Genomic DNA, 22854 nt, shown 5'->3' on the forward strand with positions numbered 1-22854 from the left:
TACAACTGCCTCTAAGGCACAGAAGTGTATTCTGTCTCCCACAGTTAGTATTTGTTTCATCTAGGACTGTGGTAACAAGGAATGGGAAAATGTCAAGGTTCCCTGCTCTTGATTCTAGAAAGTAATAATGGAAATACTTTTACCTTTGTAGTTCTTATAATTTTACACCGTTTCTGATCTGTAAAGCTTTTAATATGCAATTAGTTGAGAGAGGAAACCTCCTTCACCCCACTTGACCCATTTGACCTGAAAGGTGAGCAAGATCACGGTCTCTGAAACACTTTAAGAGGGAATGATTTGTGCCCTGCATTTTAATGAATCATAGACTTGATGGGAATATGGTCCAAACTTTAATGATGGACAGAAGTCTTATCAGCCTACCTACACAATCTGGATCTCGGGGTACCGTAGAGAACAAGACTACCCAGTAAGGTGCCTTTAGACTAAGTATCTCCAGATTACTATACTGTTAGCAGGCTAACATTTTAGTATTGTACAGAAATATGAAATCAGTGTGACTAAAAATTGTGGCAAAATGGTTGGATTCTGCCTTGTTAATGTTATCCAGGCACATCAAGATTTAAAGATTATCACCTGAGGAACTTTGAGTTGCCTTCAATTATGTGAAATTGTGTAAGGGAAGGGCCAAAACTGGAATTTCAGAGTTGATTCTTGGACCAATTTGATGCCCCCCCCCCCATTCAAGAGCTGAACATACTGCAAGGCTATCCTCACACTACAACCTTCAAGCAGGAGAAGCACTGTATATTTGAACTGAATACTGATTGTAAAATTTATGTTAATGTCTAGCTGCTGAAGCATTCCATCTAACGTACCTAATTACTGTACTGTTAACAATGTGCATACTGTGTGCTTCCAATACCTTGCTGATTGAAAAATGATGCAGTTGGAGAACACCTTATGTACCCTTAATAAATTCATTGTAAAACAGTAAAAATACTTTTGTGTTTATGATTGTGTCTTTTCATTCATGTAAAGCACCAGAAGCAAGGGAAGTGGGGAAGGTGTAATGAGCACTACTTTAAAGATTTAGAAAGACATTTATTTGGAAATAGAAGCTTGCTTGCTTAAGCCCTGTGGTTCTCTTCATTACTTTCAGGATAGTCTTGAGGAAACCTTTGCTGGCTTCAGACATCCCTGAATGGCAAACAGTGAGGAGGATGGCTACCTTCCAACACAATCTCCCAGGCACCAATGGCTTCTGCCTGGCAGCTTCATCCCTGACTTCCACCTATGAATATCCACTAGTTCATCCATTCACCTTGCACCTGAAGGGTGACTTCTGCCACCCCAAGAACATGTAATTCCCATGCCGTCTGAAGGGCAACCTATGCCAGTCTCTGAATGCGCGCATACACAGACACCATTCACCTCAACCACATTCAAAACCTTCCATTCACACAAGATATGTAAATGTATAGAATGAATTGGGTGGTATTAAAAGGATATGCAGAAGAGGGGGGGGGAAGGAACCATGGCGGGGTATAGGTGGAAGTCTTTAAATAGGAGATTAAAGAATAAAAAAGTAAGATGTATATACCAAGTCTCTGAAAATGCATAAATATATTTTTTAAAAAAATTCAAAGAGACGTTCCTCCATTAGCCACTCTTCATTCATATACATGGCCCAGTTTCAATCCACAAATGTCCACACAGCTTCTGTCAATGAGCTTCCAAAGGTGAATTTCAACCAGCTTACATGCACAAACATAAGCCTGCTTCAGCCTTCTGGCATCCACTGCTTTTCAAATGCAAACTCCCCAATGGCTTCCCCGCCTTGAAGTTGCAATCCTGCTTCACAAGGGAACTTGCCTTCTCATCGCTCCACAGCATCCTGCTGTGGGGTGATCACCTCATTCTGTCTGCCAGTTCACCTGTATGTGGAAGGACCTGGTGCTGAATGCCACAGCTGTTGCCCACTGTGTTCTCTTTGTCTTTTTGCCTTGGCTTTTCCTTTGTCCCGATTTTACATATCCACTCAGGCGCCATGTTCTTTTGTGACATCACAGGCAGTTCACAACCAATGGCAGCAGCTGAGGAGGCATCATAACCTCCTCCGTCCTCACAATGGTGGGTACAACTCATCTGTTGTCTGTTTGCTTGGTTATTAGATGGAAAAGGTCGTCTTTTGTCTTTTTGCCTTGGCTTTTCACTTGTCCCGATTTTACATATCCACTCAGGCGCCATGTTCTTTTGTGACATCACAGGCAGTTCACAACCAATGGCAGCAGCTGAGGAGGCATCATAACCTCCTCCGTCCTCACAATGGTGGGTACAGCTCATCTGTTGTCTGTTTGCTTGGTTATTATTTAAAAGATGTATAGCCCATCCTTTATCTGTGCTAATAACAGAGAATGGAACACCACGGACCCAGGGGTAGAGGACCGTCTCTCAGCCTGATGGCCTGCATTCCCCTATGGCTAGTGGCAAAACGGTAGCGAAATGACAAAATTGACCATTATTGTCGTAAAGGAGGCAATCATCACCCCCCCTCTCAATTCAGTTAAGCAAGGGGCATAACCAAAATTCAAGGAATCATCCCAACCAGGCAAAAGCACTCCAGAAGGTTGTGAAGTCCTGAGGGCAAGGCTGCTAGAAACTCGTGGCTTATAGACGGGGACACATCCTGGACGGGTGGTATGACAGTCGGCAGCTGGGGCAATGCCTCATGTGCCCGCATGCTTGGTCTCAATAGGCAGAGAGTTCCACAGTGCAGCCGCTACGACACGAAACGATCCTGCAGGGGCCGGCCTTACACAGAGCCGTTTGCGCTTGCGCAGAAGGAAGCAACGTTCTCTCTCCCGCTTGAACGAATCATTCAAAAGGGGGCGACTTCCGGTTTGGCGTGCTGCGAAATGTAGCTCCGCGTGCGCAGTATACTGTAGGCAGAGGGTTCTGCCGGGACTACGTTTCCCAGAAAGCTTTGCGGCCACTCAGCTGGGAAGAACCTCCCTTGCTTGGAGAACCCCCTGGTCACCTCAGGTGAGAGTCGCTGCGGGGTCCGTAAGAGCCGGAGGCTTCAGGTGGCTCCCAGGCCAAGGAAAGGGGGCAGTTTGTGGGGCGATTTATTCCCGCTAAGGGTAGTACTTGCCGCGGACGCCGTTTGCCATGGTAACTCGGTTATGTTTCCATGGGCAACGGTGCAGGCACGCCTCCACCGGCACCGGAAAGCGTGTTTAAAACGTAATGTTAAAATGCCACAGGTGTATGAGGCGTGCATGTCCACACGTACAAGTGTTGCCAGCATAAATTTGATATTGGGAAGCGAACCTAACTCGACAGGGCTGGATTGTTTGTCAACCCTGTGGATGGCATTGCCTTAAGTGCGTTGTATCCCCTTCTACTTTATGCTTGATGATTGCTAGCAACTGCAAGGGGTTTACAGATAGATACCCAGTTGAAGTGGAGTACTCCGGATTCCTTCTGTGGCCCTATTGTGTTATAGGCTTAGTTATAACTTCTTTTTACAAGGGAATATTATCCTTCATCATTAACCCCACAGGTTAATAAAAAAAGCAGGGGGGGGGAGGTACCATTTAAAGTTGCAATCATGGGCGTAGGCAAGGGGGGCAGCTGCCCACCCCCCAAAATCAAGCAAATAAATAAAAATGCTTAGCTAACTGACCAATTGTGTCACAGATAATTCGGTTTTGCCCCCCCCCCCCAATCCTGCTTATGCCCATGGTTGCAATCCCATGCTGTTAGAGAGTGCCTTTGCCCATTTGTTTCAGTGAACAAATGTGTGTCCCAACTGCATAAGATCAGGCTGTAATAAATTGCAAAAGCATTAGGGTGCTTGTTTTATGAAGGCCATAGTCATTCCAGTGAGGTAGTGTGTTGTGATGGCTAAAGTATTGGAGCTGGATATGGGACACCCAAATCTAGATTATTACTAGCTGTGAAGCAGGTGTTGTTGGGCAAGTTGCAATAGCTCAATCTTCTTCATAAGGCTGTTGTGAAACTAGAAACATAGCTGCTCTGGAAGCCATCTTTTGGCAAGGTGAAATTGCTTTAAATATAATTCTCTGAGCTCTTTGCCACCATATAAAATCAATAAAATGTATCCCTTACCCGCATTGGTTTCTACAGCCACAGCAGGCACTGCTGCCCTCCAACAGCTTGACCAAATGCACACTCCTCCACTGTCTTTTGAGACAGACGGATGCCAACAACTACTTTCAAAGCCTCAATAAATGAAAATTATTTATGATGCTAAATTGGTCATTTTTATTGTTCTGTTTCTTTTTTTAGGTGAGGGAGGCGGAGGTATTGTCCACTGTATTAGCATTGTAAAGATGATTACTGTCTGAGTGGAACACGAGAAAGAGGCAGAATATGCCACTGAGAGTCATGATATGGTAAGGCAGGCCTCATTAGTCAATTACTTCTAATGGATTGTGCAAGGCCCTGTGCCACTGTCCCAGCCAGCCTAAACACCAGCATGATACTCCAGAGAGAGGTTCGCTTAGGCACAGAGAGATTTTTTCTGAGTATGGATCTAGGAGTCCAAATCCACATCTACAGTTCCTGCTTGCCCACTCCTCCCATGAAATCCCTGTGGGTGGCAACCAAGCTAATACACTTCATAGTGAAATTGTCCATGCAACTACAATGGTACCTCAGTTTACGAACTTAATCCATTCCGGATGTCCGTTCTTAAACTGAAACCGTTCTTAAACCGAGGCACGTTTTCCCAAATGAAGCCTTCCGCCGCCAGTGCCCTTCCACCTTTCAGATTCCGTTGACCGACATAAAGTTCACAAGCAGGACACTACTACTGGTTTTGCGGAATTTGTAAACCAAATCTTTGTAAACAGGGATGCTATTAAAACCCAGGTACCGATGTAACTTTAATTAACACAAAACGGAAAGACTATCCCCTGTACACTCTACTGTAGCCAGAACACAACAGGGCCCCATTCACACCATACATTCAAAGAACTTTAAGTAGTCATGGCTTCCTCCAAATTCCTCCAATTCTGGGAGTTGTAGTTTGTTAAATGTGCTGAGAGTTGTTAAGAGGCCCTTATTCCCCTGCCAGAGCTACAGTACACAGAATTCCCTGTGAAGAGTGACTGGTTGTTAAACCCACTCTGAGAACAGTAGCTGTCTGCCGGAGGAGAGGACAGGTGGTGGTGGATGTGCAAATCTGAGGCTCACTGCAAGTTATCCTTTTAAGGCTAAACCATTTAGTGTGACTTGAGAACCCTGCCTATGGCGACCAGCTCTTGGTTTCTGGAGTTTGTTATGCACCTGTCTGCATTTAAAGAGTTAGTTCGTGCTAGTAAAGTTTTTGTCTTTGCTTTTGTTTTCCTAACAAATTGTCTGCCCCTTTCCCCTTTAGGCAGTGAAACCGAAGAAAGGACTGAAAAGTATGTGTGCTTGTGTTTCCACACTTTTATGACCCTTTCAATATTGGCTTTGGGTGGAGATACTTTCCCATAGTGTCATCCAGTAGATGTAACATTGTCATCATCAGCTTGAGGCAAAAGCAGAGCCAATAACACTATGGCCCAATGTAGTAGTGTGGGTATTTTGGGAGAAAATGCATTGGATTTTTTTCTATGCTAATTAAGCTACTTTATATAAGTTACTGTGTATAGGGAAATTTCCAGCTTTCATCAGAACATTTTTGCTGCACTAAAGAGTGATCTAATTCAGTGTGTTTATTTTACTTGAATTTTGTAAACAAAGCTAAAAAAAGCGACCCATCTTGATTTTTTTGTCCCAATACACCACTGGCATTTGATCTGAAATATTTGAAAGGGAAAATTAAAGGGCATTCATTGCTCTTTTGCTCTTTAAACTGTATAATTTTTTATTGGAATACTTAAAAACATTTGAGGAAAATAGCACGTACTTCGTGTGCATTGTTTAATTTTAAGAAAAAACAAATTACTAAAAAGCTTTTGACAATTCTGATAAATTTTAGCATCCAAAGAACTACACATGATATGCTCATGATACGAATACTTGCTAGGGACAATCACCTGAAAAACATTAATTCCAACTTCGAAACAACAAAGATTGCCTACTACTCTGTTTGCTATGGATGTCCACTCATAGTTACAAATGAACTTAGAACACTAAACATTCTCCATGGAAAAATAAAGCGCCTGATAATAAAGGTGTAACACTGCAAATCTTGCTTTGCCCATTGAGAGCCAGCCTTTGGGGTGTTTGAATCCACACGTTTTACCCATTTGAGTTCCCCACTCTCTTCCTTTATTGGCTTTAATCAAAATCCAGCATAATGGGTTATATCCAGTCATTCCATTAGCACAAGGACTTCTATCTGTGTAACAGGAATTTATCTCCTTGTCTTGTGCTTCCTCTGAAATCTGCCTCAGAAAGAAAGGGAGAGGTGGAAGTCCTTGTACTAATTGAATGACTTTGTTAGCTACATCCCTAATTCTGCATCAATGGTGCCCGTAGTTAGTGCTAACCAGATTCCATCTCAGCCAGGGATGCCAACCCATTTCAAAACCAAATTTGAGACCTTTGTTAAGTGTTGATCTCGGTTCACAGGGAGCCAAAACACAGGATCTATGACGTATGTGGAGTTCATTTGTCTATATATTTCTTGTCTCTGGAGTTCCTGTCAAAATATGGTTGGCCTTGGATCTCCCTTGTTGCAGCAAGCCCCTTTTTAAGTTTATGCTGGGATAGATTTTTGAGACTGCAAACTCTGTCTTATTCTAGGCTCCATTGATGACGTTCTTGGTGATCTCCTTGGTGATGAAGGTAAATAAGCAGTGAAATGGAATAAGGTGTTTTAAAATTTTGTAGGAACCAGTTTGTCAAGTAATAATTTCAAATGAGGCACGGCTACTAGAGGGAGGGCCTGTTCCATGATGGTGCCCTGGTTGTGGAGTTCCTTCCCCTAGTAAAATCACCTGGTGTAATCATCATTTCTCTTTCAGGTGCCAAGTAAAGTCACACTATTCATACACACTTCTAATAGTTTGCACTTTTCTTTTTTAACTCTTGTTCTCACTGTTTTGTTGGGTTTGGGGAGGTTGTTTTTAAGGATCTATGGTCAGCTTTAATTTTTGTAAGAAATGTTCTGTTTTAAGGGAGATATGGGCAAACATTTTCCAAGGTGACTTAGCTGTGATGGCTGCTGTGCAGTGAGAAGAATGTTGAGGCCTCACTGCATTTCAGAGAGATGGAGACAACCATTGTGTCCACCATGCTGGCCTGCTCATGTACTTCACGACTGATCTACCTGGGTCTATGTATATGCAAAGTGTGCTCAACCGCAGCTTGTTTGTTGAGATTGCCAACATCAGAGGTTGTTCAGGTTGCAGTGCAGCTATTAGGACAAAGGATATAACCTATGCTGCAACCTCCTAAAATCCCCATCTCTCATTCCTAGATGACGTTCCCTTTAAATCCAGCAAACCTGCCTCGTTTGGTAGTAGTGCAGGACGATCCAGAGGAATCGCCTCACAGACCAGCAAAAAGTAAGGAATGGCATTGCTATTTGTGACTTTAATGTTTAGGCACACACACAAAAAGATAGCGGTACTGTTGGAGCCCCTTGAGAATTCCTCCTTTATTGTTTTCCTCCAGCATCTCTCAATTTGCCCTCTGTTTCAAGAAACATTCCTAAGTAGAGACACTACTGAAATCTGAGTAATTCTGAGGGTGTTTCAATGAGGCCAGTGAAATATTTCAGGTGTTGTTTTCTAGGCTACCATATTTTATTATTATTCTTGCATATCCTAAGCTCTGGATTTTCCACCCCAGGGGCCTCCTGGGGGATGATGTCTTCAGCAAAATGGTTCTTGAAGAAGAGGAAGATGCAGAGGTGAGGGGATAAAAAAATAAGAGTGCACATCTCCTCTGCAAGGTAAATGAAGGCATTTCCATTGATGCAACTGGACAGCTACTGGTGTTTTCCTGCAGGTTACTGCTGTACCTGAAAACATGGCAGTGAAAGGATAATATACATCAACTTCAGTCATGGGTGGTGGAGAGGTCATGGACCTGTATAACTTTTCCAACCATTTCCCACTGGGGCACAGTATTTGTCTCTTTGGAGTATGAGCCCCAGATTATGTGCTTTTGCTGGCAGCACTTGAATTAAGTGCGTTGGAGTGCTCGGTTCCCCCCCTCTTTTATTGAAAGGCAGCATGCAAATACTGCGAGCAATTAAGCAATAACTTGTGTGTTCATTCATTCACCCCTAAGGATCCTGATATCTCAGATGCAGACCCAGGAGCTCTTCTAGAGACCTTGAAGGTAAATTGAGAAGACTCTCTTGTTTTCATTGGCAGGGCAAAAATAAGTTGAGTGTACTGTGCTCTGCTAGATGTGAAAAAGTGGAATACACTCATTCTGAGTATGTGTGTTCTCTCCTGTGCCAGGATATAGATGACATGGACGCTGATCTTCTAGGCATAAAGAAAGCACCTGCTCAGAAACGGGGGAAGAATATGGCAAAAACTCAGCCATTGAATGAGCCAGCAAGTTCTGCTAAGAAAACATCAATCACTGAGAGACGTAAGACTCCTTTGTTTCAGGACTCAAGTAATACTCAAATTTATGTAAAGAGCTACTATAGTAGAAACAATATTTTAGTGGCACCTGTTCTTATTCTTATCATTACTACACTTTATTACTAGCCTTTCACCCTAATGTCCCAGGGTGGATTACAACAGTTAAAACACAATATAACACTATATGAGAAACAGTTTAAAACAACTTAAGGCTTTGAAGCAACTTCTTGTCATCCTTGTGGCCATGTCTATGATGATCACTTATTGATTAAGGACTAATGACATCCCTGAGAAAAGGAATGGGTTGTCCCCTTATCTGCTTCTAATGCTGCACCTACAGAATCCTCTCCAGACTTTTCAAAATGTCAACTCGCACCTGCAAAGACCATTTAAGTTTACATTGACTTGAGACAGAACTTTCCTTGTTACATTAGAATTGGACACAAGCAAAAGTATCTGCTATACCTGTTGTTTTAATACAGGAGACTCAGAAAGTGGAATCACTAAGAATCCCAGCTCTACTCTCACCACCTCTAGAAATCTGAAACAGAAGTTTTCCTTTGAAGGTAAGCTCTGTTTGTTAGCATGAGAGGGGGGCTATTTGTGTGTGTATGTTCGTACACATGCACACACACGTGTGCATTTTTAAAAACCTAAGTTTGAGCATACAAGTACATCTGGATGGGGAAAGGTTAGGGTGTGACAGGGACACATTTATACACAACCAACATGGGGCCCACTGATTCAACACTGTGCTACTTCATTTTTTAAAAATAAGTTTATTTATAATTTTCATTTATAACAAATAAACACTTCAACAAAAAAAAATTAAACAATCCTCACATATCAAACCTTGACTCCCCTCCCCCTCTTTCAGCGGTTCCATAAATTTACCCTTCTTCTTCTTCTTCTTCCTCTTCTTCTTCTTCTTCTTCTTCTTCTTCTTCTGCACATCCCAATTAAGTCTCAAATTAAGCTACTGTCTTAATTTGTTTACAATTTGTAAATATTCAATAAATGATTTCCATTCCTTAATAAAAAGTTTGTTGTCTTGATTTCTTATTCTTCCGGTAAGTTTTGCCATTTCTGCATAGTCCATTAATTTCTGTAGCCATTCTTCTTTCGCAAGGACTCCTTCTTTCTATTTTTGGCGACTATCATTCTTGAGGCAGTCGTTGCATACATAAATAAATTTCTATATTGTTTAGGTAACTCTGATCCCATAATTCCCAAAAGAAAAGCTTCTGGGTTGTTGTTTTTTACAAATGTTATCTTAAACACCTTTTTTCGATTCATTGTATATCATTTCCTAGTAAGCTTTAACCTTATAACAAGACCACCACATATGGTAAAAGGTACCTTCTTGCCTTTGCATTTCCAACACATATTCAATTTTGATTTATACATTTTTGCCAATGTACTTGGTGTTAGATACCATCTGTATAACATTTTCATATAGTTTTCTCTTAAACCATAACATGCCACAGTCTTTCCCATGCTTCCATGTCTATGTTATGACCAATATCTATTGCCGAATGTATCATTGAAGATTTCACTTGTTCATCTTTTGCCTCCCATTCCAATAACATCTTATACATTTTAGACATCACTTTAACTTTACAATTTAGCAGGTCTCTCTCTAGTTGAGATACTTGTTCCCCAAACCCCCGTTTCCTATCTTTTTTGAATACTACATTCAGATGATAATATTGTATCCATGTTGTTAACATTCCTGAACAATCCTTAAACTTTTAATTTAACTTCTCCATCTTCCTCTTTTAACAAATGTCTATAAGTTACCCAGTTTTCCCCCTCCTCCTCCTCCTCCTCCTCCTCCTCCTCCTCCTCCTCCTCCACCGCTATAGCTTCTACTGGTGTAAGCCATAGTGGTATTTTTGTCTCCAATAATTTTTTATATTTATCCCATACTCTATACATTCCCTCCCCTAATTATATGGTTTGTAAACCCTTTATGTGTTTTTACCTTTTCATACCACAAATACGTGTGCCAGCCATATATGTTATCATGACTTTCCAAATCTAAAATATAAAGATTCTTCAATAACAAAACACTGCTACTTCAGAGGCCATTTTGCTGCAGGAGTCCATCCAACCCTAAGTGATGGGCATGGAACAACAATTCACCAAAGAAAGGGCTATTAGGCATCATAAAATTAATTTACTAAGTACTGGAGAAGGATTCACTCTATAGCAGGGGTCAGCAAACCTTTTCAGCCGTAGGCCGGTCCACTGTCCCTCAGACCTTGTGGGGCGCCGGACTATATTTTTTTTTGGGGGGGGGGAATGAACAAATTCCTATGCCCCACAAATAACCCAGAGATGCATTTTAAATAAAATGACACATTCTGCTCATGTAAAAACACACTGATTCCCAAACCATCCGCGGGCCGGATTTAGAAGGTGATTGGGCCGCATTAGGCCCCTGGACTTTAATTTGGGGACCCCTGCTCTATAGTGCTAGCTTCAATCCTTTCCTAGTAGTGCAGTCTCTTTCTTCCCAGGCATTGGCTGACATGGCAACTTTGCTGCTCTGTTTTGCTCTTTGTCCGTTGTTTTGAAATGATTGCCCACTCTCTTAGATGTATTTTTTCTCCCACAGATATAGACGACCCTCTAGCTGGTCTTTTGTCTGATGAGGAAGAGGACATGGTGAAGAAAGCGCCTTCCTTTGCCACAAAAAGTGTTCCAGAAACAAATGCTGGGACTTCTAAAGAGAAAGGTTAGTGAGGATACCAGAATTGCACTATTGGCTTGGTTTCTTTTCAAAGAAAAGCACATCACACATTTGTTTGTGCAAATGAAACGGTTGGCAGTCTTTATCTACTCATCAATGCTTGTGGTAGCATTTGTGGAAGAAGAAGAGTTTGGATTTGATATCCCGCTTTATCCCTACCCGAAGGAGTCTCAAAGCGGCTAACATTCTCCATTCCCTTCCTCCCCCACAACAAACACCCTGTGAGGTGAGTGGGGCTGAGAGACTTCAGAGAAGTGTGACTAGCCCAAGGTCACCCAGCAGCTGCATGTGGAGGAGCGGGGAAGCGAACCCGGTTCACCAGATTACTCTACCGCTCTTAACCACTACACCACACTGGCTCTCTGGAAGTCTGTGAGAACATAAGAGCCCTGGTGGATCAGGCCCAGCACCTATCTATTCCAGTGCGCTGTTTCCTACAATGGCCAACCAGATGCCTTTGAGAAGCCCACAGGCATGGCGTGAAGACAAGAGCCCTCTCCCACTGCTGATCCCCAATAACTGGCATCCAGAGGTGTTGTGCCTCTAATCCCAGAAGGGAGTATACATCCATCATGACTAGTAGCCATTGATAGCTTTATTTCCCATGACATTGTGTATTCCCCTTCTAGATCTATTTATTTGTTTATTTTTTTAAAAAAAAATATTCCACTTTAAGCTTCGTAGGTCTCAAACTGGCTTGCAGCAATTAAATATACATAATTTAAAACATAAATCAAATCTCCAACATTTACCTATTTTTAGCACACACACACAAAATACCCCAATACAGCTAGTGGCTGTAATGGTATATTTTTTGGCAACAAGTTCCATGGGTAGCATTCAACTAAGTTTTACAGCAAGCAGACTCACTGAAAAGAATGGATCTAACTTAGTCATGTTCATTAACTTGCATTGTGCTAACGGGAATCCTTATGCAGGCTTCTGCTAGTAGGACTGATTATTTGAATCTTGCTCAAAATATTTAGCATGGAAATTATCAGCGATGTATTGGTCACACTGTGAGTATAATCTGAGCGGTTCGTGATTGGGGAGGGAAGCCCATTAGACCAGTTCTGTAATAGTTAGACCTCATTGGTGCAATCTCTTTCGATTCCATTTATTAGGAACACCTGTGTCTGCAGCTCCTGGCCACATCGCTGCCCCCGAACGGAAACGGGATGAGTTAACATTTGAGGTTGATGGAGATGATCTCATGGATGCCATGGGGTTTGGTGAGAGCCCGAAGACAGAGCTGAAGTCTGGAAGAAAGGACGGAGAGTAAGTAATCTCCCTAAAACTCACTAAAATGGAGTGAATTGTGCGATACTTTCAGCTTAAAGGAGATTAATGGCATGACTGGAAAAGTTGAACATTTGGGATAAGCTAAGGCGAACAAACTCATAGTTTGCACTGTTGCTCCTGATTTAGTTGCAGTGGACCCAGGAGAGGGCTGGCATGACCTATGAAAAAGACTGTGTACAGTTCTGGTCCCCTTATCTGGAAAAGGGATATTGTTGGGAAAGGTTCAGGAAAGGGCAACTAAAATGATCAAGGGGATGGAGCAAACCCCCTGTGTTTACAGCATTTTGGACTTCTTAGTTTAGAGAAAAGGTGAGTTAAGAGGTGATACAATAGAGGTTTATAAAGTGATGCATGACATGAAGAAAATGGATAAAGAAAAGTTGTTCTCTTCTCATAGCACTAGAACTTATGGACATCCCATGAAGCTGAATGCTGGAAGCTTCAAGACGGGCAAAACAAAGTACTTCTTCACCCCTACAATCAATGGCCACCAACTGGAATGGCTTAGAAAGAGAATTCAGACAAATTCATGGGGGACAAGGCTATCAATGGCTACTAACCATGAGGACTATGTTCTGGCGAGGCAATAGCCTGAATAACTGTTACTGGAAACTGCAGGAGGGGAGAGTGCTGGAGGCAGCATTTTAAGACCTATTTCTAGCATAGAGGTGTAAGACTCCCTTCTACTAATTTCTGGAAACAGCCAGACTTTTTAGTTCTGAGCCTTTATCAGAAACGGCCCGTGTGTTTTCAGTTTTTTCTCATCTGTTGCACAGTTAAAGTAAATGCTGGAATAATAGCTAAAGGTGATCAAAAAGCCATTAAGATTCTCCTCTTGACCTCCACATTCTCTGAACTGATTATGTGGGTTAGTTGATAGAGTATTTGCATTTTGTTTTGGCAGGGAGCAGTCTCGTCCCGCCCGATCCATGCTAGATGAATTGCTTGGGCAAGGAACAGCCAAAAAGCTTCTAGAGAGACCAAAGACAGGAGAACACAAGGAGTTCAAACTGGACAAGAAATATCAAAAGCAAGCAGGCAAGTGCCATAGGGGTGATGAAGCCTCTCGTTGCTTCTTCATGGACACAGTATTCTGGAAAGGTCTTTTGCCCCTCCTCCCAAAACACTGGAAAAGCCTGCAGATGAAATTCAATTCTCTCAGAGGTTGTTTGATGATTGAAAATATCTTAGATCTGTGGTGGGGATCTCCTGACCCACAGCCGAATTTAATCCAACCCACAGCCATATCCACCCGTGACTTCATTTCCCCCACCTAGAGCTTATCTGCCTCTCCCTCTCCCTCTCCCTTTGGGCTGCTATGCCTGCCACCTCCTTGGCAACTGTACCCAAAGCCTGTTCCTCTTGCTTTGCCAGCTCATGGACCAGGGTTTGGTGCCACCATGGTTTCCAGTTCTACTTCACAAGCTGAGCTCTGGCTCCTCTTCCTTTCGTAAGCAAGACACGCCAGCCCCCTTGGAGAGCAGATGGTGCCTTATAGCAAGGTAGACCTGGTCCATCTAGCTCCTTACTGTCTACTGTAGCTGGCAGTGGATCGTCTGGCTTTCAGGCAGGGGTCTTTCACAGCTCTACCTTGAGAGAACAGAGATTGAACCTTGGACTTTCTCCATGCACTCTGCCACTGAGCTACTGCTTCAACTTCTCATTTCTTTATTTATGAAATAAAGACTTATGCCCCAAACAGGAGGCAGCTGCACACTGTTTTCTACCTACCTTTTAGACCTGCTAGTACCTGGAGATTTCAGGGCTTCCAAGGCAGGGCTGGGGAGCCTGTAGCTCTCCAGATGTTGTTGGATTCCATCCTTCACCATCCCTGACCATTGGAAGCCCACCACATCTGGAGGGCAACACATGGGAAAGCAAGAGGGGGGACGTGGCTGTGCATCCCATCAGCTTGACTCTCTGTGCTCTTTTTGTGTACAGAGAAGGAAGATACTTTGGGAGATGAGTTCACTTTTGGAGCCTACCAACCCACTGTGGCCATGATTCCAGAGGGAAGGCAGTCAAGACGACAGTCTGTCAGGTAATGGTAGATGCACAAGCCACAAAAGGTGGTTCGGTCTCCCACAAGGCTGCTTGTAAAATCCTGGCTCTATTTGCAGGTTTTCCTCGGAGAATCTCAGTGAGCTTAAAACAGACCAGAAACCAGCGACTCCTCATTGTGACAGCCCTGTGCGCAACAGGACTGCAGCTGATTGGCTGGGGTTGAAAGAGGATGATTTTAAACTGCCACCTTCACCTCCGCTAAAGGAATCCAGCAAGACCAGCATAAGAGGAGCCACACTGGATAGGCCGCCTAGCCCTTCTGATGCCGAGCCCCCCATTCCTACCAGCCATCTTCCTTCTAGGTCAAGAGCAGCTGCTGAAGAAGCAGCACCAAAGCATGAACCCATCAAGGATGATGGTGGGGACAGCTGGCTGAGCAATGTCTTATCTCAGAAGAGAACTCGAGCGCAGGAGAAAGAGAGGAGACCTGTGTCCTCGGAGATTCACCGAAAGGAAGTGGATCCCATCACTCTTACCAGGTAAGCTCAGAGGCCGCTTGAATTCTGCACTTAACGTTTTTCAGATTCTCTAAACTGTTTTCCAAATTCAATATGTATATTACTATGCAAATTTCACATGGGCACCCAATTCATGATGCACTTAGCCATTGGTGTTGCACATGTCACCCTCCCTCATTGCAAGTCTTGTAGGCTGATTTTTGGGGAGAAGTATTGTGTTAACACGGGTGGTGCTGTGGGTTAAACCACAGAGCCTAGGGCTTGCCGATCAGAAGGTTGGTGGTTCGAATCCCCGCGACGGGGTGAGCTCCCATTGCTCGGTCCCAGCTCCTGCCAACCTAGCAGTTCGAAAACACGTCAAAGTGCAAGTAGATAAATAGGTACCGCTACAGTGGGAAGGGACCCAGGTGGCGCTGTGGGTTAAACCACAGAGTCTAGGGCTTGCTGATCAGAAGGTCGGCGGTTTGAATCCCTGCAACGGGGTGAGCTCCCGTTGCTCGGTCCCAGCTCCTGCCCACCTAGCAGTTCCAAAGCACATCAAAGTGCAAGTAGATAAATAGGGACCACTCCGGCGGGAAGGTAAACGGCGTTTCCGTGTGCTGCTCTGGTTTACCAGAAGCAGCTTTGTCATGCTGGCCACATGACCCGGAACAAATGCCGGCTCCCTCGGCCTATAGAGCGAGATGAGCGCCGCAACCCCAAGAGTCGGACACAACTGGACCTGATGGTCAGGGACCCCTTTACCTTTACAGTGGGAAGGTAAACGGCGTTTCCGTGTGCTGCTCTGGTTCGCCAGAAGCGGTTTTGTCATGCTGGCCACATGACCTGGAAGCTGTACGCTGGCTCCCTTGGCCAATAACGTGAGATGAGCGCCGCAACCCCAGAGTCGGTCATGACTGGACCTAATGGTCAGGGGACCCTTTACCTTTATTTTGTTAATTAACTATTCCCATACTTTGGATTTTGTGTTTGTTTGTTTTCAGCCAAGGGGCTCCGTCCGCCTATCAGCAGTCTGTTGCCCCAGTAGATAGGCCTGCCAGACTGGAACAACCTGGGTAAGAACTTACTTGCGGGCTTCCACATGGGCATTGTCATTGGGCACTGCAGGAACAAGGATGCTCGACTAGATAGGCCTTTGGTCTGATCTAGCAGGACTTCTCTTAGGTTAAGTCCTCTGGGTTATTGTCAAGTTGTTCTTCCTGGTGCTGAACATGAATACCTGAATGCACAACATGAAAAAGGAAGGAGGAAGACACTTTCCCTTCTTACAAAGGAGGATCTGAAGGGTCAGCAGATGCTGGTCATTCTCATCCACATGGTGACTGAAGCTGCAAGTCCAGACACACTTACCAGGGAATAAATCCCTTAGAACACATATTGGGAATTACTTCTCGGTAACCATGTTTCGGATTGTGGTGTGAGAAGAGATTATTTAATTTGGAGCAAAATACCTTCATTTGTGTGGCATTATGAGGATATTCCTATGTGTTCAATGATGTTTAAAAGAGAGGGTGCCAGCTCATTAGCTGTTGGATTGGATGATCTAAAGAGGGGTAGAATACCTGATTGTGTTGCAGATTGGCACTTATTCCATAATAAAAGGTGATTATTCAGATGCAGGAACAAACCACTGCTGCTTTTCCATCTAATTCCAGGAAAGGAACTCCCTTTGGAGACACCAGTAAGACAAGTAAGATTCAAACTCCAGTTAAACTGCCAAGGAAATGAACCTTGCCAGCATACCTCCCATCTGTGATTATGTTGTTGTTGTTTTCTAATCAATTGTATAAATGAACCTGCCTCTACAGAGTTGCTTTCCAAGAATGCTGTTTGACCTTCACTAACCTTGAAATAGCAAATGATAGAAGCATTTCATGTTTGGGCTACCAAATGTGGTGCACTGAACTGCACTTCCTCTTGGTGTCTGAGAGAGAGTACTGTTTGGTGCTCTGACGAAGGGGAAAGCTTCTTGTTGCACATCTTACTTCTGCCGTCATCTCTTAGTTCATTTCTCTGCCAGTTTGATTTAGACTTGTGTTGATGCCCCTTCCCCACCCAACTCTTTGAACCTCTGTTCACCTCTGTACAGTGGAACCTCTGTTTACGAACGCAATCTGTTGCACGGAGGCGACGCCGTGGAACCCGGATGTAAACACTTCCGGGTCTGCGGAGTTCGTAAATGGAGGCATTCATAAACAGAGGTTCCACTGTAGAATACTCTATATTTGGAAATCTGATACTTGCCTTTGCTCAGTGCTAATAAGTCCAGTTGTCTGCTGATGTTCCTTTCCTTTTCCTGTTGGGTTTGGTGTGGAAGAAACAGGTTTGAAGCCATGCTTGGTGCTATGGAAGTGAAAGGGACCACTCATCCTTAAGCTGCCCCATCTTACATCCTGTCCACTCTCTTCCCACTTCCCTTTGCACACAGGGTTTTCTGTGCAAGGGACCTGTGGAGCAGAGCAGGGTGAAATTTCTATAGCCCCTTACCTCTTTCCTTTATGTCTGAAGAGCAGCTAAACAGCTCTCCTGCCTCCTTTCAACCATGGGATAGCAGAAATGGGAGAGACAGTCCCTACCTGTGTATTGCTATATAGGGAAAGCATCTAAATCCATTGCTGCATCTAAGCACTTTATGGATTGATTTTACAGCACCTGCAGCCTTTTTCCCAGGACATGAAGAAATCCTCCCCATTCCTACGCACCCTCCGGTAGGTAGGAGGGTTTTTTTTTTAGTACTTATTGAGGAACGGAAGTGGGAGGGATAGATGAATAAATGTATTTAACAAGCACTCGTCTAGCAGTTCATACAGACGCTATAACAGTTCCTGAACTTTCTTTTCTTATTGTACATGTATTTAAATAGAAACTGAACTTAGCCCAGAAGGCTGCATAATCCATTAACCAGAGTGCATTGGTTTCTGGAGTGACCACATCCCCTGTTCCAAGATTACCTTTGTGCACTTTATGGGTCTGGTGTTCTCTTTCCAGCTGCGGGGATAAATTGGAGGCTCTCGTACTCCCATAAACCCACTGGATTGAGAAGGGATCCCAACTGTCACCAGTTGATCCCAACTGGCACTTGCAAAGTTTTCCTGATTTAAAGCATTCTCCTTAGATAAACATACTGGAAGGGAGATTCTACATTTCCACATTATATACAGTGGTTCCTCTAGTTGCGGACATGATCCATTCTGGGGTGCCGATCGCACCCCGAAAAGTCCGCAACTAGAGCAGTGCTTCTGCACAAGCACGGAGCGTGCCACGTTCGCAAGCCAAAAAGATGCAACATGAACCTAATGCAACACGAGGTATGACTATACAGCACTCTCAAACTAATTTCCATAAGTGCGGGGTTCCTCAAAAGGGGAAATAACTCCCCATATTTGTATGTTTCTATATCAGGAGATGTCTCTCCAACAAGTTGTTTTCTTCTATAGCAGATCAGACTCGTGCATGACTGCCGGATGGCATGATCTGTGGATACCGCAGCACTCTTTCACGAGTGATGCTAAGAACAGTATTCAAACTTCTCCCTCTTTGCAAGTTGAATGATAAGAGCAGTGCAGGACAGAATGTTCATTTCATTTTACAGTGGTTCTTTCATGTGCTCTCTGCCACAGGGATGGGGCACTTGTGGCCATACTTTGCTGATGGGCTCAGACCCCATCAGTCAGCAATGGCCAGGGATGATGGAAGTCCCACAACATCTGGGGAGGGCAAAGGCTTCCCCACCCCAGTTCCATCGCATTCACAACATATGGGGACGCAGTGAAGCCTGCGAAACATTATTCCCTTCCCGTGTGAAAACGGCCTCCTGTATCTTCTCTCTCAACTCCTCTGCCCCTTCCCAGCTCCTGCACTTGGAACCCCACATGCTGAGCTCACCTAATAGCAGCGAGTATGAAAAAAGGCTGGTGGGTCTGCAAGCACAGCTGCGAGAAAGCCTGGCAAGCTATCAGGCAGAGCTCCTGGGTGCTCAAACTCGCACTGCTGAGCTAGAAGGTCAGGTAAGTTAATTGTGCTTAAGGCATGAAATAGAAACAGCTGCTTTTTGCATCCTGTTATTTTAATGGAAGCACCACGCTATGCATTAACAGCATAGCTAAAACAGCATCAACCACTGCGAGTGGAGGAGGTTTCAGTAGACTTGAGGGAATCCCAAGGTTTGCAGAAGTACAGAATGCAATAAGAGCCCTGCTGGATAAGGCCAAAGGCCTATCTAGTACAGCATCTGGTTCTCCCAGTGACTGCCAGAGGCTTATGAATCAGAATTGTAGAATTGGAAGGGACCCCGAGGGTCATCCAGTCCAACCCCCTGCAATGCAGGATTCTCAACTAAAGCTTCCATGGCACATGGCCATCCAACTGGGACTCTCCCCAATTGAGACTCCCTGTAACCAGCATTCAGACAGTGGATGTAGATCATAGCCCTCATGCAGTGGCGGAGCTGCATGCTCCGGCACCCGGGAGCGGAGAGCAGACGGGCGTGGCTGATGCGCGTCCCAGGGGGCATGGCGCGTGTCGGGGCGGCCGTGATGGTACCCCCCCTCCCTGATGGTGCCGGGGGTGGTGCGCTCCCCTGCCCCCCCTTCCTCCACCAGTGCCCTTGTGGGTAGTTCCCTTTTATAACTTAAGCCCGCGTTAATTTCCCTGATCTTCTAAAGTAGGCATAGGCAAACTCGGCCCTCCAGATGTTTTGGGACTACAACTCCCATCATCCCTGACCACTGGTCCTGTTAGGTAGGGATGATGGGAGTTGTAGTCCCAAAACATCTGGAGGGCCGAGTTTGCCTATGCCTTTTCTAAAGTCATTGTGGGAGACTATGCCATGGTTCAGCTGTATGCATAGTGAGAAGAAATTCTTCATTTTAACTGTCCTTAATCACCCAGTGTTCAGCTTCCTTGAATGACCCTGGGTTCTAGTATTATGAGCAAAATCTTTGGGGTGTGGAAGCTCTAAGCTGTGTAAGGAGACCTAAAGCACCTCAATGAAGACTGAGCATGCTCCGTGGGCATATAATGTTGATTGACTCTTAGGGATGGAAAATAGGAATGGAATATGCTGGAAAAGGGCATGACCAGCTGGCTAGAAATCTGAACAAGAGGACTCTACACTGCAACATTTTGTTGCAGACCCAATATGTCATAAATGTGCATGGATAGTGAGTGTTGATAAACATGGCCTTACTCTGCTGTAGAAACCATGTATGTGTAAGCAGCTGAGGGCATGTGAGTCACAGAAATGACTGCTTAGTCACATTATTTAACAGTAAACATTCTTATTATGGTCAAATTGCTTTCTCTCTCTCCTCTGTACCTCCAAGGCTTCCCTACATTAAATCTGAAGCAATGCTCCTGTGTTGATGCAACGTGTGAGTGGCTCCAAACCAAGCAGCTGTACCCTGTTTACGGATATTCATAAGTAAACTGTTTCTTTTAAAATACATTTAGGTCAGGCGGCTGGAGCTGGAGAAGAATCAGCAAAAACTGCTGTTGGAAAGTTTACAGCAGCGCCATCAAGAAGACTTGGAGCTCATCGAGAATGCTCACAGGTATTGGCAGCCGTGGGACGAGTAGAGCAGAAAGCAGGAAGACCAACAGTAGGTGGCGCTAGAACCAATGGCAGGCGGGAGAGGCAAGAGGGTGGTGGTTGGCTGAGAGCAGACTGATCTTGGTGGGGCAGCGCTCCATTCGCCTTAAAGAACCAACCTCCACGGGGCATTGGTTGTTCTGAATGCACAAACGCATCCTAGAGCACCTGCCCCAAGGATCCATATGAAACAGGAACTACCGAAACTTACTCATAGGCACATCTTCCCACAGGGACTTGCACAGGTACTTATTCCTACGTATACCAGGAGCATTTACTCTTCTTGCCTCTTTCCAAATGATTAGGCCCACTGTGAAGAGTGTTTCCATCCCTTCCCTGAGCGCACATACAGTATCTTTCTTGCCAGTCACAGCCTGTTTGAGCAAGAGAGCTAGAGGATTTTGCTACAATCACAGTTCTACCACCGGAACACATCTTCATCTAACCTCCCCACAGACGAATCGAAATGAATGCTTATTGAATAGGCAAAGTTGTGGGATCTCTCTGCAAACAGATCAGGATTGGGTGCTCAGTAAATAGGTTGTGTGGAAGCTCCCGATGTTTCAAAGCAACCAAAAAAGCATATCATAAAAGGTTAAAAGCATACAGCATAAGAAACATACAACAGCAAATAAAAACCACTTTTAGAAGATGAGGTTATTGGTGCTACAATGAAATGTATATGGAAAACAAGAGAGAGATGCTGATGTGAGAAGCTCAGTTTTCAAACTACTAATACAGGCAAATGTCATAAGCCAGTCACTAGACCCCTAAAGCAGTTCATTAATTACAGACCGACAGGCAGACATCATTTTATTTGTATGCCACCTTTCCCTAGTTAAAAACCATGCTCAAGGCAGCTTCCAACAAGAAAAGAATTACATAATTACAAATATAACAATAATAGTCATAAGCAATTAATAACACACATCAAAAAGTACACAACCAAATTAGCAATTTCCACATTAAAGCATAAGATAGAAAAACTAAAGATACAAAAAATTAAGATAAATAACAGCGACAACCCCCCCCCCCTTGAAATACCAGTGAGTGAACAATTACACAAGAATATCCTACATTGCTTTTTTCAACCCAAACACACTTGGGAACCCGTGTGGTGGTGTTTTCCCTCCCGGCATAGGAACCGTGTAAAGATGATTGAGGACTCGTACCACCAACGTGAGGAGCGCCTCCGGCAAGAGAACCAAGAGCTGGCGGGTCGATACTTATCTTGCTGCCAGAATGCAGAGGAGGCCAAATCGGAGTTGCTGGCCCAACACCAGCACCGGCTGACAGAGCTAGAGCAGGAGAAGGCCAAGGATATCGATCGGCTACGGGAGCTTCAGCGGTATGTGGTGAGGGAGGTTCAAAGGGGTTTGGGTGGTTTTCCAAAAGCCCAAGCCAGACAGTCCATCCCGTTCCTTTCCCTTTGACAAATGCTCGAACTTCAGTCCTTCCAACATTTGGCCACGCTTTCTGTGCGACCTGAAGGCTTGCCTTATTTGTGGAAAGATATAAAGATCTTGAGAGAGAGAGAGAGAGAGAGAGAGAGAGAGAGAGAGAGAGAGCGCACAATTTAGATTGGCGCAAACTCTGAAGTGAGATTCACTCCAAGAACCTGTTTTTTTTACTCCAGTTTCCCAGCAAGCATGGGTCTAGTGTCTTTTTCCCTCCCCAAAGGATGTCTATTCTGGAAATGCGCAAAGACCACGAAGAGCAACTGCAACGTTTGAAACAGCTGAAGGCTCAGGAGATTGACGCAGTGACCAGCGCCACCTCTTACACCAGGTAACACCTGCTGCTCACCTGCGATCTCAAATTGTCTGTGGTGCTCAAAGGGTATCTAGTCTTTCAGCAGCAGTCACCAAAAGGGAGATGCTTGAATACAGGTAGTCAGAGACAGAGCTGCCGGACATATAGGAATTCTCATATACACATGACGATTGAGAGCCTCTCTTTACAAGGAAGGATACCTGCTCCAGTCTGGTACACAAATCCAGGTGTTCAGGGTTAGGGGGAGAATATGATCAATGTCTGCAGAAGGTGTGGGTGTCCTCTGCTCTCCTACTGGCCAATGGCCCCATTGGGAGTGGTTCTACTTTGCAGATGAGCATTAACATCAGCCACAGGGAGCGGTGGTGGAGGCTTCCTTCCCTCCTT

The 22854-nt window shown here is 44.4% G+C and overlaps 1 protein-coding gene across 2 annotated transcripts in view; it reads left to right on the forward strand.

Moving 5' to 3' along the window:
• The first annotated feature begins 2949 nt into the window (after window positions 1-2949).
• The window catches only part of FBF1 (Fas binding factor 1), a 34861-nt gene continuing 14956 nt past the window's right edge, over window positions 2950-22854 (forward strand). The window contains exons 1-21 of one of the 2 annotated variants that reach the window (XM_035104513.2): window positions 2950-3003; window positions 4273-4379; window positions 5366-5393; window positions 6724-6765; window positions 7400-7487; window positions 7774-7834; window positions 8218-8268; window positions 8394-8529; window positions 9008-9091; window positions 11146-11265; window positions 12405-12558; window positions 13487-13620; window positions 14524-14623; window positions 14703-15125; window positions 16088-16159; window positions 16760-16794; window positions 17754-17812; window positions 18956-19111; window positions 20556-20656; window positions 21836-22042; window positions 22375-22482. In XM_035104513.2, the coding sequence (XP_034960404.2) occupies window positions 4377-4379; window positions 5366-5393; window positions 6724-6765; window positions 7400-7487; window positions 7774-7834; window positions 8218-8268; window positions 8394-8529; window positions 9008-9091; window positions 11146-11265; window positions 12405-12558; window positions 13487-13620; window positions 14524-14623; window positions 14703-15125; window positions 16088-16159; window positions 16760-16794; window positions 17754-17812; window positions 18956-19111; window positions 20556-20656; window positions 21836-22042; window positions 22375-22482 (2162 nt within the window). In that variant the 5' untranslated portion in view covers window positions 2950-3003; window positions 4273-4376. The remainder of the gene's footprint in view (window positions 3004-4272; window positions 4380-5365; window positions 5394-6723; window positions 6766-7399; window positions 7488-7773; window positions 7835-8217; window positions 8269-8393; window positions 8530-9007; window positions 9092-11145; window positions 11266-12404; window positions 12559-13486; window positions 13621-14523; window positions 14624-14702; window positions 15126-16087; window positions 16160-16759; window positions 16795-17753; window positions 17813-18955; window positions 19112-20555; window positions 20657-21835; window positions 22043-22374; window positions 22483-22854) is intronic. The other variant, XM_060271836.1, reaches the window with a different exon arrangement.

This window comes from Zootoca vivipara, chromosome 2 (assembly GCF_963506605.1).
Source record: "Zootoca vivipara chromosome 2, rZooViv1.1, whole genome shotgun sequence".
NCBI classification, from domain to species: domain Eukaryota; kingdom Metazoa; phylum Chordata; class Lepidosauria; order Squamata; family Lacertidae; genus Zootoca; species Zootoca vivipara.